Below are 17,827 nucleotides of genomic sequence, written 5' to 3' on the forward strand. Positions count from 1 at the left end.
CCGGCCGGGACTGACCCGCCGACGCAGCTGTAAACAAACAACCAGTTTCCCATGTTAGAGTCGGACTCAGTTTGGAGAGAGACACACAAAGATTTGTATTGTATCAGTTTCCTGTGTTTTTATTTGTGTGAAGTGAAATTCAATGAGTCACGGCGGCCGTCAGAAGTGATCGTGGTTTTCTAAAGAAGATAAAAGTGGATGAACTCAGCTCTTAAACACAGAGATGTTCACAGTCCCCAAAGGAGGATGTTTGTTTGTGAAGATAAACAGTTGGTGGCGCAGAGGGGCTGGGGACGAGAGAGTCAAACCCAAAAACAAGGCAAATGTTTGGCTCTTTATAAAGATGGCCGACATGAGGGCACATCAAAAGTGAAGCCAAATCTCCTTTGATCGCCCCCTGGTGGCTGGCTGCAGTATAGACCATAAACCATGCCACAGCAGCATTTATCTTATTCTAAATCATGACGGAAGTAGCATTAAATGAACATTGACATTACTTTAGACCTACCTACATGTTTCTAACACATATTAAGTCATATTTGTTTGTATTTAGGGCTTTTTAAGGACTAAAATTCTTTATTAATTTGTTTGAGGCCCTACAGAAACCCTGATAAACACTGAGCGGGTGAAGATGCACTTTCCTCCTCTCCAGACCTCTGATTGGTTGGACTGGTTCTCTGACCGTTTATACGCGACACCGAACCTTCACGCATCAGTCGACAGAATCCTGACGTGTGGGCTTCTCCTGGAACAATAACACAATGGATCTGTTACATCACGTAATTATTGACAAACTGATTGTCGAGTGTCTGTTTTTCGCTCTTTGTGTTTCTGTGGGAATTCGTTCAGAAATACAATCGAGGCTCTCCTGCACAGAATTGTGTTTTCAGCGATTGTTCTGCACAAAGACAAAGAGGTTATGCAATCGTTACTCAACCATCCTCCGAATTTGACCCCGTCAGGACACTTGAGTCCGAAGACAAAAATAAGTCTTCTGATAGGACGAGGTGGAGACAGCGTCCCTGAGTATTCACTATCAGCAAATATAGAGAGGAAGGGATGTCCTGCCGAGATGTACAAATACACAGATATGTTTGACCCTCAAGCTGCAAAGAGCTGCAGCTGATAATAATTTATAGAGTTAAATAATATAAAATAAGTTTATAAATTATAAATAAAAATAGTTTCCATGGGTTTAAAGTTTTATAAATTAAACACACATTGGATTTATTATTCAGATATTTGGTGATTCTGTTTCTTTGAGTATTAATTGTTTTATGAGCAGCTCAGTCCGCGGCCGCCATCTTCTGATCCCATCGAGCCTTCCACCCTGCGTCTGTCGATGTATACTCTAACCGCTCTGCGACCCTGAGAGCACTTCCTGTGTGCATAGTACACACACACACACACAGACACACACACACAGACAGATGGCAGAGGTGGCGTTTCATCCATCTTTGTGCTTAAAGCCGCAGACAGTCGAGGCTGTAAAGCTTCTGGAGGGTAAACATGAGCTTTCTCATGACAACGTTTAACCTCCTCCTCTGTGTGTGTGTGTCTGTGGACGTTCATGTGTCTGTGTGTGTGTATGTGTGTGTGTATGTGTGCACGTGCTGTGGGTGTCTACACATTGTTGTGAGTTATTTAAGAAGACAGATGTAATTTCCATAGCACTGGCGTGTACAGTTCATTTTATTTTTGACAGCCTTATAACTGACACTGAGTTGTGCAAATGATTTGAATTTGTAAATAAATTATTTCGAACTAAAGATTGACTCAATTAGTTTTGCATCATTTGAACTTATATAAAATCTAAAGCAGCCTTGTCCTGCAGCTAAATTGATAGTTTTAATTTTGGAAAACTGTTAAATGTACCCGCCAGACCCTAAAGAGAGATTCACCCTCAGCCCTGTGAGTTTCTTTATTCGTACAACATTTTGTAATTTGTGTTTTTGTTATTTACCTTCACACAGAAATCCTTGTCTTCATACTTGTATGAGATCAGTGAGAATTAGTAAAGTGTGAAGCAGCTCGGGGACTGAGGCTTTTAGGTTTGGGCCCTGAACACAAGTTGTCTTCCAGTGCAGGGGCCACATTCTCCCGAGGCTTATAAGTCTTTTCATTCCAGAGGAAATTAATCAAAATCAAATTATTTTATCTTGTGCTTGTACATTTAAACAGATTTTCCTGTTATGGATCTTTTCTTTGGAATGTGATGTGTTTTCTCATGACTCATTTTATTATTGAAATAAACACGGTTTCATCCCTATGGAGAAATAATCACACACCCTCCTTTCATACTGGAAAAATGTCCCAACCAGTGTTTGGTTGAAGCTATGTCGCCATCTAGAGGTCGTACACGTGTATTGTAGCTAAACTGACACTGCTCTTACATAATGTGATGGATGAGCAAGAGATAACATGATAAATCAAACAATAAAGAATATCTTTACAGATAAAAATCATTTAACCAGTCAGAGCAGATAGAAATACATTTATGACTTTTCAAGGTTTGGGTTTCGAGTTGAGACAACAAATAAAATAAAACCTTTTTTTAAATGCTACAGTCAACAACATGATGAAGTCATAAATAAAAATCATCATCAAACACAGACACCGACAGATGCTTTCAAATTAAATACTTTATAAGTTGAAGTTTAATAACTAATCTAAAGATAAAAAACGTTATTCATCATCACAAAGAAGTGACCATATCACAGCCGAGAAAAATGTCAGTTAGTGTCTCGGCTCCTGTAAAGACAGAGGCTAGTTCTATATTCAGAAGCTGGTTTTCTCATGTGGAGATTAATTAAGAAATGAGAAACGTGATCATCACTCTTCATTATCTCACATCAGAGGAGCAGTGTGGTATCCAGGGTGAAAGGTTCTTTCCAGCTCGTGTGCTGTTAAGTCGACTCTGACCTGAACAAACATCCTGCCGGACACGTCTGATCATGTTTCTGTTCTTCTCACTTTAACTCAGAGTTAAAGTGTAAATGTGTAACTTTGTAGACTCTGGGTTTGAATGGCTTCTAAGTCTTTTTAACTGATCTACAGCTCAGCTTCACTCTTCAAGCTGCTGGACCTGATTCCAAACACTTGAAGCTGAGACTCTCAAGCTGCTTTCAGACATGAAATGAAGTCCACACATTTTCCTGAAATGAAGCGGCTGCAAGTCAGATCACAAATGTCTGAGTCGGTAGCTCAGGATATTATCCAAAGCTATTACTGCAAGACATTTAGCTGTTTTTGACATAATATGTTATATAAAAGAGGCCGAAAAGTTGTTTGTGAGGCTTCCGTGACCTTTGACCTAGGACTTTAAAATCTGATCAGTGCATCTGTGGGTCCAGCTGAAAATGTTTATTAAATTTTAATAAATTCCCATCGCTTGTGTCATGTAATTCACATGTTTTCTCCTAAACAAACAGAAAGTTGTGTTTTCACGAAACCGACGACTTCTGGAGTCTCACGTGATCCAGAGAACGAGGATTGCACCAGATGGTTTGTCTGTGGGAGCAGCTTTCCTGTTTTTTTAACCCTACACCTTCTGCTGAGAGTGTTAATCACAAACAATGTGTAACGTTTATAACTTTTAATATTTTACAGCCTAACAAAGTCCAAAGGTGATGCACAGGGTGAGGATCAGTTCGGCTGATGGTGAGCCGCGGAGCTGAGCTCACAGAACGAGGGACAGTCTCAGAAGAGTCGAGGCTCTGCAGTTGATAAACCAGGTGAGACATTTTAAATCTTTTTTCATCTGATCCAAATTAGCTTCATTTCAAGTTTTGCTTTAAATTTAAATATTTTCTTCAGGATGAAGTTTGAAAATATCCTGGAGGAGATCAATGGCTTCGGGCCTTTTCAGATCCTCCTCATCGTCATGCTCTGCACCCCTCGCATCGTCCTCCCCTGTCACTTCCTGTTGAACATCTTCATCGGCGCCACGCCTCCTCATCACTGTGACTTCAGCAGCCTGGGTGACGGAGATCTCTTCGCAAATCTAACTCGAGAACAAAGACTGTTGGTCAGCGCCCCGCTGCGGGACGATGGAGCCCCCAGGTCATGCGAGATGTTCGCTGAGCCTCAGTTTCATCTTCTATCCAACGGCTCCGGCGCCGAGCTGCCCACGGTTCCCTGTCGGAGAGGATGGGTTTACGACAACTCCACCTTCACCTCCACCCTGGCAACAGAGGTACAGACACTGAATTCTTAAAATCAGTCTTTAACTTTGTGATGTAGGACTCGCAGCGAGCAGGGGGGGTCGCAGCAGGGCCGTAAGAGCAGGTAATAAATATCCTGGGGCCAGCGAACGGCTGATTAAATTCGTACACAGCAACGACAATCTAGTGGGAACCAGTTTAAATTCTATGACCAGTTACTGCGACGACACCACAGTCAGACTCCCCCTGACCTTTCTGCTAAAAGCTTTGTAATGTTAGAGGTCGTCTAGAGACTAAAATATCTAAAAGTGTGTGTGCTTGTGTGATGTGTGTGTGAACTTAAAAGGGACTGATTTATGATTATGATCTGTATGTACAGTCTGCACTGTGGGAGGGGGGAGGGGACCCCTGAGTCCTGTCTCCCTGGGGCCCCAAAAGCCCCTGGAGACACTCCTGGTAATAACAATAAATAATCAACCTTATCCATACAGCTCCTTTCGAAACACTTTTCAGAACATAGGACAAGGTGGAGAATGTACCCTGTAGAAGACCTTTGAGAATGACACAGATTTAAGGCACATACAATGGTGCAAAGATATTGAAAAAAAGACGAATCAACACACAATCTGAATCCAGAAAAACCGTCAGACTATAAGAATCATTTAAAACTAAATATTGTTTTCAAGATGAAACCGAGCGTCTGAAGTGAACCTCTAGTTTCCCACAACTTTAAACTTCACCTTCTCTTTTTTTCAGTGGGACCTCGTGTGCGACAGTAAAAGTTTGACGAAGACCACGAGTACGATCTTCTTCGTGGGCGTGATGATGGGGGCCATAGCGACTGGATACCTCTGTGACAGGTATATGTTTTAAATTTTAATAGATCAATACAAAACTTACACGTCCAATAAACTTTGTCGGTTTTAAGTGAATCTGTTTTGTATCTGTTGAAATGATATCTGTGACGACAAAATGATTCTCTTCATGAATTTAGCTGTGCTTCTTTTTGTTTTTTGCAGGTATGGAAGGAGAAACATTCTGTTGGCCTCGTACATCATGTCCTTGGTGTTCAGCTACGCCAGCGCTTTTGCAAACTCCTACGTCATGTTCGCCGTCCTGAGGTTTCTCACCGGGTTCGGCCTGACGGGAATCGGCATCAACTCGTTGGTTCTTAGTAAGTTAACCAGTTTAAAATAGGTTTAGATTCTGTATCTGTAAAGTTTGCACAGTGAAATCAACATAAAAGCAAGAATTCTACAGAACAACCATTTAGATTTTACTTTAAATCCTTATTTTTCATATATTGGATCTTTTCTCGCCCTGCAGCCATTGAGTGGGTGGACACAGACCACCGGTCGTTCATCGGCGTGATCGGCAGTCTGTCCTGGTCGGTTGGGAACATGCTACTGGCGGCTTTTGCCTACCTGGTGAACGACTGGCGCAAACTGATCATGACGGTTACAGCTCCTCTGGGTTTCGCAATTTTGACCTGGTGGTAAGCGAAGCACAGGGAGAACTCCAATTTGGAAGTTGGAGTCAAATGAAATGTTTAGTTTGGTCCTGATCGATGTGTCCATGATGACTTGAATGTGTCTGCAGGTGGATTCCTGAATCTGCTCGGTGGCTTCTGGTGAACGGTAAAGTGAAGGAAGCTCAGGTTTACCTTGACAGATGTGCAAAGATCAACAAGCGACCAAAAACTGTCAAATGCAAACTGCAGGTGAGCGTCGACTCAAACTCTGTAAGTCCTCGTCCTGTGATTAAACAACTGAGGACGTTTCTCCTCTGTTTCTGTTCAGACTCTCTGCGACACTGAAAACCAAGATACAGAGAAAAAGAGCTACAGTTACCTTGATCTGATCAAGACCCCGAAGATGAGACAGATAACGCTGATAACTGGGATTGTGTGGTGAGTAGCACACAAAGTAAAATTACATGATACCAAACTTGATAATAGTTCCATCAGAAAATACGAATTTAAACTTCTGTGTTTGTTTTAATTTCCCTAAACATGATATATACACATCAGTGTATGGAAGACAAATAAAATCAAAGAGTCAGTGGCGAGGTAAACACGTACAAGTAACATCTTATATTAACTTTAGACACAGTTTAAACACAAATTAAATAAGTCTATCATTATTAAACTGAAGAGTTTCTTCCTTGTCTAACGGTCGGCCATGTTTTCTGAGGAAGGAGAATTAAGGTGGAGTCATCATAGATGTAGAAATCATAGAAAAGCTTAATTGTACGAATTGGAGGATCTGAACTTGTTGAGGTTAACAAACGATGATGATGTCTTTGTTCTCTGCAGGTTCGGAGTCGCCTCCACGTATTACGGAATCAGTATGAACATCGGCGGGTTCGGGCTGAACATGTACCTCACACACTTCATCTATGCAGCCATCGAAGTTCCCGCCAAGCTGACGGTCTACTTCACCCTGAACATCATCGGACGCAGGAAATGTCAATCAGGGACGCTGCTACTGACGGGGATCTGCCTCGCCATAAACATCTTCCTTCCAAAAGGTCAGAGGGCACAGGGTCAGAACAGATGCCAGTGTGATAAGAACTACCTAAAAGATGACAGAAGCCATCTTTGACAAACATTTATTTAGTTTAGTCCGTGTCCCATCTGCTAACATTGAGAAGGCTGAGTTTAAGATCTATACTGGAGTCAGCCACCGGGGGGCAATCAAGATATTTCGGTCTCATGTCATTCATCTCTATTTACAGTTCTAGTACAGTGTGTTCACTACAGAGTATTACATGTTTAATATCTTTTCTCATGTGACGTCATTTGTCAAACTGAGGATGAGAGTTTCTGCAGAAGAGGCTCAAGCTGTCTGCTTTACTAAAACATAAAAAACTTCAAAACTTTGTATTAATACTCGACCTTCACAGGATTTAACTGCTCACTTATCTCGTGTCTTTGTTGATTATAGATCTGTGGCTCCTGCGCACCGTCGTTGCCATTCTTGGAAAAGGTCTCTCGGAAGCTGCCTTCACGACCGTCTTCCTCTACACGTCCGAGCTTTACCCGACTGTCCTCAGGTCAGTTACCGTTTTAAGACTCTGACCCTATTTCATAATTAGGATTGTGTTTTACCCTCCAGCTCGTTGTGCTACTTACCCACAGGACTTTAACATAAAGTTTGAGGTTAAAATATTATCTTAACATTATAAAAACTGGAGAAGATCGGGGAAAAGGGCAACCAAAAGTTGTGAAATTGTGTAATTTTCCTTCAAAGTGCTACTAAAAACTGTAGATTTTCATTTTGATATGTCCTTTGGACCAATTAAGATGACACTGAATCGTATAACGTGGACCAAAAGGGGGATCAGGGCCCAAAAAAACCTGAACCTGCAGAAGAGCCATAGTGAGGGTCACATAATATTATCCTGTTAATTCCTGTGATTTAAATTCTCTCTCTCCAGACAAAATGGTTTGGGCTACACCAACTTCATGAGTCGTCTGGGCGTTGCCATCGCTCCTCTCATCCTGCTGCTGGAGGACGTGTGGACTCTTCTTCCTCAGATCATCATCTGCTCTGTGGCCGTCGTGTCCGGCCTCGCGGCGCTGCTGCTCCCAGAGACTCTGAGGGTGAAGCTGCCGGAGACCATTGAGGAGGTGGAGGAGCAGAGCCAGGTAAACAATGCACTAAGAACACACAATTAATTTAGATTGGATGTCGCCTCACAATGAACCTTATAAAATCACTGGATTAGGTTTAAAACAATATGTGTGAGAATCACTAGGATCTTTTTTTATGTTAAAACTGTCGCCTATTTCAAAATAAAATATCTTATCCAGGGGTGGGACTGAAAAGTCGAGTGACACAGTAGCATTAACACGTGAACTGTCTAACTCCTGCTGTAAGAAGTGTTAAACATTAAACCAGTTTATTGTTTTCATTTGAGTGAGAGATTTGTTGATTTTGGAGCGCGCACTCTGGACTCAGGTCAAATAAAAAACTGAATGCAAAAGCTATTTAGCTGACGCTGTTATCCAAAGCTACTCACGATGAGTGCATCAACCATCAGGGTACAAACCGAGAACAACCAGAATCAGGAAAGTACAATTTCTTCAGGAAAGTCTAACTACAAACTGCTATTATTAGGAACTTTTATTGATGGTATAGTCTGAAGAGGTATGTTGTTAGTTTGCGGCGGGAGACCTCTAGACTGATGTCATTGTGGAGCTCATCCACCATCTAGGAGCCAGGAAAGCAAACAGTCATGATTTTGATGAATGGTTAGATCGCAGTGAGGGCGCAGCGAGCCGATTGGCAGATGCAGAGCGGAGTGAACGGGATGGGTTTTTACGTTTGACCATGTCCTGGATGTAGACTGGACCTGAACCGTTTGCAGCACGGTACGCAAGTACTACTGTTTTGAAACGGATACGGGCAGCCACTGGTAACCAGTGAAGGGAGCGGAGGAGCGGAGTAGTGTGAGTGAATTTAGGTTAAAGACCAGTCAAGCTGCTGCATTCTGGATGAGCTGCAGAGGTCAGATGGCAGCAGCAGGCAGACCTGCCAGCAGGGAGTTACAATAGGCGTGAGATGACCAGAACCTGGACCATGGCCTGGACCAGAACCTGGACCAGGGCCTGGACCTGAACCTGGAGCAGAACCTCGACAAGAACCTGGACCAGGGCCTGGACCAGAACCTGGACCAGAACCTGCGCTGCCTTCTGAGTGAGAAGGGGGCGTGCTCTCCTGATGTTGTGCAGCATGAGTCTACAGGAACCTGTTGTTACAGTAATGTTGGCAGTAAGGGAGAGTTTGTTGTCAAGTGTCAAACTCAGGATCCTAGCAGTCTGAGTGGAAGCTAACAGGGAGTTATCCAAGGTTAGGGTTAGGGTCAGGTCGTGGGGGGGTGAGAGAGAGAGAGTCTTTTACAGGAAGGAAAAATAGTTCAGTCTTGTTGAGGTTCATTTTCAGGTGGTGTGCAGACATCCACTGAGAGATGTCAGTCAGACAGGCAGAGATTCGTCCTCACACATTCCTGTATGCCACTGTGTCACATGTATGTTGTTTATTACAAATCATATCTGTACAGGAGAATGGTGCCTGTCTAAATTCAACAGATAATTATTTTTGTAAAAATATCCAATATGATAAATTCTCAAATGTTTTCTTTCATTTCAGAAGAAATAACGTCTCCTCTCACTCAGTGGAAACTTCTCCCGGAATCAAAAACCCCAAACAGAGAGTAAACATCAACAACACAAGAACAACACTTTGTTGGTTGAGCTCGAACACTTCACACTGAACTGTGACCTTGGAGCCACTGACTGTTGTGCAATGGATTTCCTACTGTTAAATCTTAATATTGGTAGCAGAAGTGTTATCTTATCTATTATAAATACTTTTATAAGTGTGGACTTTGGATCTGACTGTTAGTCCTATTAGTATTATTCTATCGGTATCTGTTTCTCACCACTTTTATTGTTTTATTGTTTTATCTTAATTAGTTTCCCTGCCTCATTTCACCTCACAGCACTTGTTCACTTCCTGTTTAATGTTGTTCAGCTCAGTACATGTGGAAGTTTATCATGTTTATTACTTTTATGCTGTAAAACATGTTACATTTTATGAAGAGTAAAATTAAAATAGAGTGTGATTGAATGACTGAGCGATTCATTGGTTGATCAGTAGGTCATTTAGTCGGTTGATTAGTTGGTTAGTTGTTCGGTTGGTCAGTTGGTCAGATGCTCAGTTGGTCAGACGGTCAGTTGGTCAGTCAGTCGGTTGGTAACACTGTAGGAAAACAGTATCTAACAGCCAGTAGCTTTCCGGTATTTTCTGGAAAACATCTGAATCCTCCACAAGAGTCTTTCTAGTTTTGTTAAACACCTGCAGGACACTCAACAACAAGCCGCCGCTCATATAGTCGTGTGCTTTTATACCACAACTGTGGAGACGGACACACGTCACTGTTCCTGTTATTCTTCCCTTCTACGGCCCAAGGCCAAGTTAAAAGTGGACATGAACAGAAGACACAGAACTGCAGCTGTGGTTTAAATAGAATAGAATAGGATCAAATAGAATTTAATGGCCCTGAGTGGTGGTGGGAAAATGTAAAGGATGTAGAGAATGGGCATGTGTTGTATTTTCCCTTTACAAAGACAAACGATGGAAAAGCTCTTATGGTTTTTGTGTAAAATTTGTCCTGTCTTTTAAATTGTTAAATCCTCCCTCAGATGATTAGTGGTACAGCTCATTGTTGAATGGACATACACAGATGTGTCTCTTAAAGGGGAACTCGTTTTCCAGCAGAATCCTTCTTTGTGTATAGATTTTTTAAGATCTTATGGTTTCAATGTCTTTAACTGAAGGTTATTTTATGTTTTAGTCTGTGAAATCCAACAGGAGTACGAGTTATCCTCCAAACTAAAGCGGTGAAAGTGTTTGGAAATCTGTATCTTCTCCTCAGAGTCTCGTCTCCACAGCCTCAGCCACAGACTCCACAGTGGGCGTCCTGTTCTCCTTCTGATGGTGCCAGCAGGGCAGCGCCTGCATCACCTCCGTGAGCCCTTTGGTCATGAATATATAGAGGAAGGGGTCGACCAGAGGGCTGAGGTACAGCAGCAGGTGAGACACCAGGCCCAGGTAGCTCACCGCCTCTTTAAACGCCAGAGCCTCCAGCAGGATACTGAGGATGAAGGGGATGTAGAGGAGGGTGTAATTGGCCCAGATAGCACCAATCCCCCACACTGCCCTCTTCCTCTCTGGTGTCCGGTGGTTGGAGCACATCAGGGCTCTCCAGGAGTCCAGGGCGAAGAAGAGGAGGAAGGGGAAAGGGGCGAGGAGGGCCACCGCAAACCAGAGTTTGTAATCGAGCACGGCCAGGGCGAGGACGGCCAGCGGAGCAGCCCACGCCACCAGGGCCACAGCAGGGAACCGCCGGATTCTGCTGCAGCAGCCAAGACACCGCGGGTAAGACACTGAGACGTGTCGCTCATGAGCTATAAACAGCATAAGGGCGATGTTGGAGATGACACCGAAGTAGAAGATGAAGTCTGTGGCATTGGAGGACAGGATGGTCTCGCTGTTCATGTCCTCGTCCACACGGGGGCGACCGAAGAAACTGATGACGTCAGAAACCAGGAGGAACATGACGTGGATGGGAATTTTATTGCCACCTGGACAGAAGAAGACATTATTAATGCTGATAGTTCTCATTTGTTACACATTTAGGTCTGACTTCTTGCACTGGAATGATTTTGTGCTACTGACACTAATTATAACTCCAAATGGCACTGCCTCCAGGTGTGTCTAGATTCTAGGGCGGCCTTGTTAGTGTGGGTTCTCTCGTCTACAGAGAATCTCCGTGATCTGCGTCACCTGCTTGTCCCTCCCCCATTGCTGTCTCCTAGCCACAGAGCTGCAGCTGGACACGACGTCCTGAAGGTTTACCTCACATATGAACCATCAGCTGTTCCGCTCAGCTGAAGTGTGATATGCTTGCTGCTGTCATCACGTTTAAAAAAAAAAAAAGGTTCATCCCTCAAGTTCTATGAATCCTGGGATACGTTGGGCAGGGAAGGTTCCACGAATTGGAGCCTTCCTGTCCTGGGGATGAGCAGACACATTTTTCTGGGCTGCATTTGTAGGAGCCTTCAAGATGGTCGCTTTTCAGACGGCCCCTGAATTGGGACACAGCTTCTGGTGTTTTCTTACTCATGTTAAAGTTCTTTCTGACTGCTGATCTTAAAGATGACAAAGGTTAAATTATAAAAAAGTCCAACCCAAGATTCATGTCTTGTTCATTGTTTAAGAAAATGAAACAGTGATGTTACGACCATAAGGAACAGCTGTTGGGTTGTTCTGGTGTTTTCTCCTCATCTTTGATATAGAAATTAAAAAAAGCTATTCGTTAGCGAGCTAAAGGAGACGGCTAGCTCCGCCTCCGACGTCCCATCACGCCCGACTTTGCCTGATCTTCACAGGTGATTGTATAACTCGTCTCAGCTATGTAACAACAAACCTTTGGACAGATTCTTGAGGGCGTAAATAGCCAGTCCAATGGCGGGCAGCCCGATGCTGAAGGTCAGCCAGTTGATGACCGTGGCCACCTGTGCAGAGGTCGACCTGGTGGCGTTGCTGGTGCTGTTGATGAGGAGGGGCACAGTTGTTGTCACCGTGTTAGTGTCGGCCATAAGAGGCACCGCCGCGGCTATTTCTGTGCTCAGCTGTTTAGATTATCACCGGGGTCCTCAGAGCGAGGTGCTCCAGCTGAAGGTGCCCACACAGTGTAGTGAGGGCGGCCTCCGCCTGGTTACAGTCACAACAAAGAGCAAAGTCACACAATTACAAGTATGTCTCTTGTACACGAGTTAATTAGGTGGCTTTCAACAAAACGACAACAGGGTGCTAAGTTTTCTGTGTCACAGATGTGCGACGTCCAAACTGTGCACTGAGCTTCTGTCCATTCAACCTTATACATGTCAATTGTCCTAAACACATCTCACTTTTAACGTCATGATTGTTTTTCTGAATAAGCACAAATTCTGTCACAAACTCTCTCAGGTTTAACATGTTTTAATTGAGTGTTTCTCACTTTCTGTGCTGATTCAATATCGTCTATGTGCTGTCCTTTTTAAATTGAATTAGTTGTGTGTACTGTTTAATGTGAGAACACATTGCATATATATTCTAGGTCCCTGAGGTTTAGTCTGCAGATACAGGAAATAAAAAAATATGATAATATTTGTTTTGTGTGTATTGGGAGGGAGATGAGATTCACGACCAAAATATGGTCAAACAGAAAATATGGCTTCAATATTCAGAAGAGGAGAACTGTAATTAGACATAGACGGTGTGGAGCAAGAGTTTGATCTGAAACAAAACATGTAGTGGAACCATATTCTAGAAAAGAAAGGTTGTGATAAAGTTTTAATTTAAGTCATAACATTCAAAGAAAAAAATCCTACATTGTTTAGAAAACAGAAACTGCTTTGAATAGCACACAGTAAACCAACGATAACTATATTATGATTTTATTCTCATAATATTAGGATTTTATTCCTGTATTGTATCACAGCTCATTGTTTCTTTCTCTTCAAATGGCCCAATAATCATAAAATACAGGCTAAAGGACTGAGATGAAAAATTAAGCTTTAACTTCAATTGATGTAATTTGAACTGTGACTAATTGCTCAAAGGGCGCCATTTTTATCTCCTCCTGATTAAACAAAGCACATTCACCGTCCTGAATCATCATCTTACCTGGACTGAACTTTCATCCATGACAAACCCTTAGTTTTCCCTCCAACTTGTTTTTCAAAGACCTCACGGGTGAATGAGTTTTTAGATTAGTGTCAAATCCTGTTCAAATATTTCAATTCCCACAACAGAGGCAGAGGTCAGAGTCCAGGTCTGATTGCGTCGGGATCTTTGTGTAATGGTGTGTGAGACCTGGTTGTTCCTACAAAGTGGTTTATTGCTGCCAGCCTCAGGCTCCTTATCTCAGCCGCTTTGCCTGAAGCTGAATATTCTTTATTCATTCAAAGCTCTAGTCCATGACGATGCAGGAAGTGAGGATTTGCATGAAAGACTGTTGTCAAACCCTAGAAGAGATGTTATCTTAACTCTGTTTCTGTTTGTCTGTGCAGCTCTACAGTCAACCAGCGCCTGTTTAAAGGGGAAGTTCACCAGGTTGATGGGACCCACCATCAGGGGATGAGTTATAGAAGAGAGGAGTTGATAACACATCCAGGGACATTTTATTTTATTATATGGATAGCGTTTTTTAAATCATAAATATAAATGTCACAGCATGGGAACAGTCTTTCCTTGTCTTAGCTCTTCTTATTTATGAGTAAAGCAGACGTGTTGATGATGTCCATTCTTCAAACGTATGAACTTTTCTGTGTGTTTCAGGTACTTAAATGCAGCTTCTGTGATGCACTGAACCTAAGTACTCGAGAACTAGAACTAGTACTGCTAATGGGAAACGTTTTCATATGGGGATCATTTGTGTTATGCAAATAAAATCAATAATGCACCTTTGTTCATGTCCAGAGAACCAGAGAACCACAGATCTACACTCACAGCCAAACTTAGAAGAATTTAAATGTCAACAGGTAAAAAAATAAAAGCACGGAGGAGACACTTCAGGCCGTCTGTGCCGCTGAGGTGCTGCTCTGAAATGTGGAGTACGCTGTAATCTGAAGAATGTGACATCTCACTGGTGAAGTATCAAAGGTGTCGGCTTCAGTCTCTGACAACGGAATCACCTGACACCGTTTCCCATGGCAGAGCAGACACTAAATATTTCAGGTGATACCACGGTGCCCTTGAGCCGTGAACCCCTCACCTGCTCAAGGTCACACTTACGGTCGACTAGACATGTTTTCCAGTGGTGAAGTTGTGTGTTCAGGGCGTTTCTGCAAAACACAGCTCGGCACACAGTGAATTAAAAAAACTTTATCAACTCAGAACAATTCATTCACAGCTCAACAGAGTTACTCAAACACATAAACATTTAATGTCCTCAAAGTTTCCCTGTAGTGGGAATGATTATCTTATCTCATCTGATCTTACATAACAAAGCACAGATTACAGTATGTAAATAACAAATATCGAGTCACAGGTGACAGATGAGAAGGGTCAAGTTTCACCATGTTTTCAGACTGTGAAACAATAAAAGCTTTCAGGATGTAGACAGGAATAAAAGTGGAACGTTTTATTCATTTATGTAAAAAGGAAGTTGAGCATGAGAAATTGAAAACCCTGTGAATTTAAATCAGAAACTACCATTTATTACTTTGTGATTGATACAGAGGAAATAACTGATTGACTGATTGTTTACACTTATACTTGAAGTGACAAAGACAATGAGACGTTTGGTAAATATAGACGAAATCTACAGACGCAAGTACAGAAATTGTGGTAAAATGCAAAAAAACAAATGAGTATTTCGGACTTTTCCTTCCACTAGTTTGAAGTTTTCGCCTAGAACCCCTGCAGGAATATGTTGAAACTCAGCGTGAGGTGTCTCATAACCTGATGAAATGAAACTAAACCTATTTGTGTGTCTTGATATGATGCGAGGTGAACAGACGATGTTAAGTTATACATCTAGGATTTAAAAGCACTAGTTAATAGAGGGTTTGGTGCTTCGGTGACATTCAAATCTGCAGGTGTGCTTGACACATTCTCCCATCACCCACATGAAGATATATATTCTTTAATTTTAGAGACCCTCACCCGCATGAACATTATAAACCGTCCACCTCTACCTCTAATTCACATTGTCAATGTGACTGGTGTCATGTGGAGTGACACTACTCCAGGTTGTTACTGACCCCAGGTGGTTTGGATTAAAGTTGCTCAGCAGATATGTTTTATTTTTCTAAGCCTCTGGTATCTGACGTTTACATAAAGTTCAGCGTTGGCTCAATGAGTCAGTGTAATCCCGGTGTAATGAGTCAAAGTAATGAATATCAAAGAGAAAGTGTGAAATCACAGTGACAGGACTCACACCGGGCGGTGAGGTCATCAGTGGTCGCTCGGCCTTTCAGCCGTTCACGTCCTCCGACAAGTGAGAACACATCAAAGGAACATTTTTCTGCTCCAGCGCTCACTGGTTGATCTGAGAGAGAAAATCTAAATCCACCCAACGCACACACACACATGCACACACACACACACACACTAACACACACACACACATTCACATCCAAGTTGGCCCCCACTCAGTCCTGTCTTTATGGACTACGAGTACAGGTCTTCTTGTATCTGACCTGGGATCAGCAGGAGTGCCGTGGACAAAGCTAATGTTTCCAGTGCCTGTTGCTTGGCATTATGGGAAACACAGCATGGCGTTGGTGCTGGTGTTTGAGTAATAGTCTCCTGTAAAGACTTTCTGCTTTTCCTTCGCTCATATTTCTTATGTTGGCCAACGTCTTGTTTTATAAGAGTAGGACGATTTGTAAGATTATAACCACAGTCGCAGCCGGCATCGTAGATACACTGAGGTCGTACAGTGTGATGTTACCTTCATAAACACGGGGCATGGTTAGTATATTGTTAAATGTCTCTTCGACTTATTTATGGATTCTACGATGACAATGCTTTTTTTTCTTTTTCTAAATTGTGACCCCGACTTAACTTTAAAAAACTCTTCTTTCCTACAAGGGAGCCTGGAAGTCGGTCTCGGTTAGGGGTGCAGACAGAAAGTCTATGAAATGATGTTGTGTTAAATGTAGCATTAAAGAATATCAAAATCCAATATTTAATTCAAACCAAACCATGTCCATGTCCCATCTGCTAACATGGAGGAGAGCGTTTATGACCGAAAAATACAGCCAGCCACCAGGGGGCAATCCAGACGCTTTGACTTGTGGAGAGCAGTCATATTACCCATCTTTAAAATACAATCGATAGTGGTGCCTAGTGTTCAGTGCTCGGTTACATCACTCCACACTGGTGCACCAGCAAAATGCTTTAGATTGTATAACTGGAGTAATTGATTTTTCCATGCAGTTACAGCCCCTCTGCAGCAGGGGGTGCTGCATCGCCCTCGGCACTCCTCGTCTCAGCGTCCTTGTTCTGTGCCCCGTCTGTTCAGCAGGAGATTATGTCTGCGGATTAAAGGTATTAAACTACAAGTATAAAGAGCCACCGTGTTCAACAGAGACACACAACACACGTCAGCACAGCTGTCCTTACCACGACCGTGCACTGACTTCCATTCACAACCTAGAGCTGATTCAAGTCTAACCCTAATCTTAACTAGAGCTGATTCAAGTCTGACATTAACTAGAGCGGATTCAAGTGTAACCTTATTCTTAACGAGAGCTCATTCAAGTCTGACCTTAACTAGAGCTGATTCAAGTCTGACCTTAATCTTAACTAGAGCTGATTCAAGTCTGACCTTAATCTTAACTAGAGCTGATTCAAGTCTGACCTTAATCTTAACTAGAGCTGATTCAAGTCTGACCTTAAGCTTAACTAGAGCTGATTCAAGTGTAACCTTAATCTTAACTAGTGCTCATTCGTGTTTAACCCTAACCTTAACTAGAGCTCATTCATATCTTAACCCTAACTCACTTCTGACATCAGAAATTACGTTTAGCGTAATTTTTTCCATGACGTCTAATGGTCCTGACAAGGTGAGGACCAGTCCCAGTCCCTAACCCGAGCCCTACTGAGCACGGCTAAATGCCCAACCCAGATTTATATGTAATCCTAACCCAGACCTAAATTTAACCCAGATTTCCATTTAACCCTGACCTAAATTTAACCTCAATTCTAAAAGCAAGTCTTAATTAACCCTCAAGCTGTCCTTTGAGAAAAATGGGGACCGGCAAATAACGTACTAGCTTACCCTGAATGTCCTCACACCACATGGTCTAGACCCACAATGGTCCTCACAAGTAGGCACACACTTTAACACACACACACACACACACAAACACACCCACACACATGTTTGCACTTCTATCTTAGTGAGGACACTCATTGACATAATACATTCGGTAGCACATAAACCCTTTGTCCTAACAAGGTAAAGGAAGGACATGAACACACACACTCACACGCACACATTCACACACACCCTCACACGCACGCACACAGGTATCCGGTTCATGTCTTTGATTCACTAAAGTCCCATAATCTCCAGGTGATTATTTAAAATAAAACTTTATT

The 17,827-nt window shown here is 42.5% G+C and overlaps 2 protein-coding genes across 2 annotated transcripts; one reads left to right on the top strand and one right to left on the bottom strand.

Annotated features, from left to right (window-relative positions):
• The first annotated feature begins 3,665 nt into the window (after window positions 1-3,665).
• LOC133965832 (solute carrier family 22 member 7-like) lies at window positions 3,666-9,861 on the top strand. Its single transcript, XM_062400402.1, has 11 exons — window positions 3,666-3,734; window positions 3,817-4,195; window positions 4,920-5,023; window positions 5,183-5,337; window positions 5,490-5,658; window positions 5,763-5,883; window positions 5,963-6,072; window positions 6,478-6,692; window positions 7,109-7,217; window positions 7,602-7,812; window positions 9,317-9,861. The coding sequence occupies exons 2-11, from the start codon at window positions 3,818-3,820 to the stop codon at window positions 9,323-9,325; spliced, it is 1,581 nt and encodes a 526-aa protein (XP_062256386.1). The 5' UTR covers window positions 3,666-3,734; window position 3,817; the 3' UTR covers window positions 9,326-9,861.
• A 22-nt stretch (window positions 9,862-9,883) lies between these two features.
• si:ch211-132e22.4 (uncharacterized) lies at window positions 9,884-12,678 on the bottom strand. The gene is made up of 2 exons (XM_062401534.1): window positions 12,144-12,678; window positions 9,884-11,313 (listed from the first exon to the last, which is right to left on the bottom strand). Exons 1-2 carry the CDS (start codon window positions 12,328-12,330, stop codon window positions 10,601-10,603), a joined length of 900 nt encoding a protein of 299 aa, XP_062257518.1. The 5' UTR covers window positions 12,331-12,678; the 3' UTR covers window positions 9,884-10,600.
• Window positions 12,679-17,827: the final 5,149 nt, after the last annotated feature.

Source organism: Platichthys flesus, chromosome 12 (genome assembly GCF_949316205.1).
Source record: "Platichthys flesus chromosome 12, fPlaFle2.1, whole genome shotgun sequence".
Classification (NCBI taxonomy): domain Eukaryota; kingdom Metazoa; phylum Chordata; class Actinopteri; order Pleuronectiformes; family Pleuronectidae; genus Platichthys; species Platichthys flesus.

Bases quoted from the DNA above. Each gene is read 5' to 3' on its own strand.
- si:ch211-132e22.4 (XM_062401534.1), bottom strand. From the start codon at position 12,330: ATGGCCGACACTAACACGGTGACAACAACTGTGCCCCTCCTCATCAAC. The intron at 11,314-12,143 runs GCTGAGACGAGT...TCTTCTGTCCAG, and splicing joins CAAAGGTTTGTTGTTACATA to GTGGCAATAAAATTCCCATC.
- LOC133965832 (XM_062400402.1), top strand. From the start codon at position 3,818: ATGAAGTTTGAAAATATCCTGGAGGAGATCAATGGCTTCGGGCCTTTT. The intron at 5,659-5,762 runs GTAAGCGAAGCA...ATGTGTCTGCAG, and splicing joins TTCGCAATTTTGACCTGGTG to GTGGATTCCTGAATCTGCTC. The intron at 7,218-7,601 runs GTCAGTTACCGT...CTCTCTCTCCAG, and splicing joins CTTTACCCGACTGTCCTCAG to ACAAAATGGTTTGGGCTACA.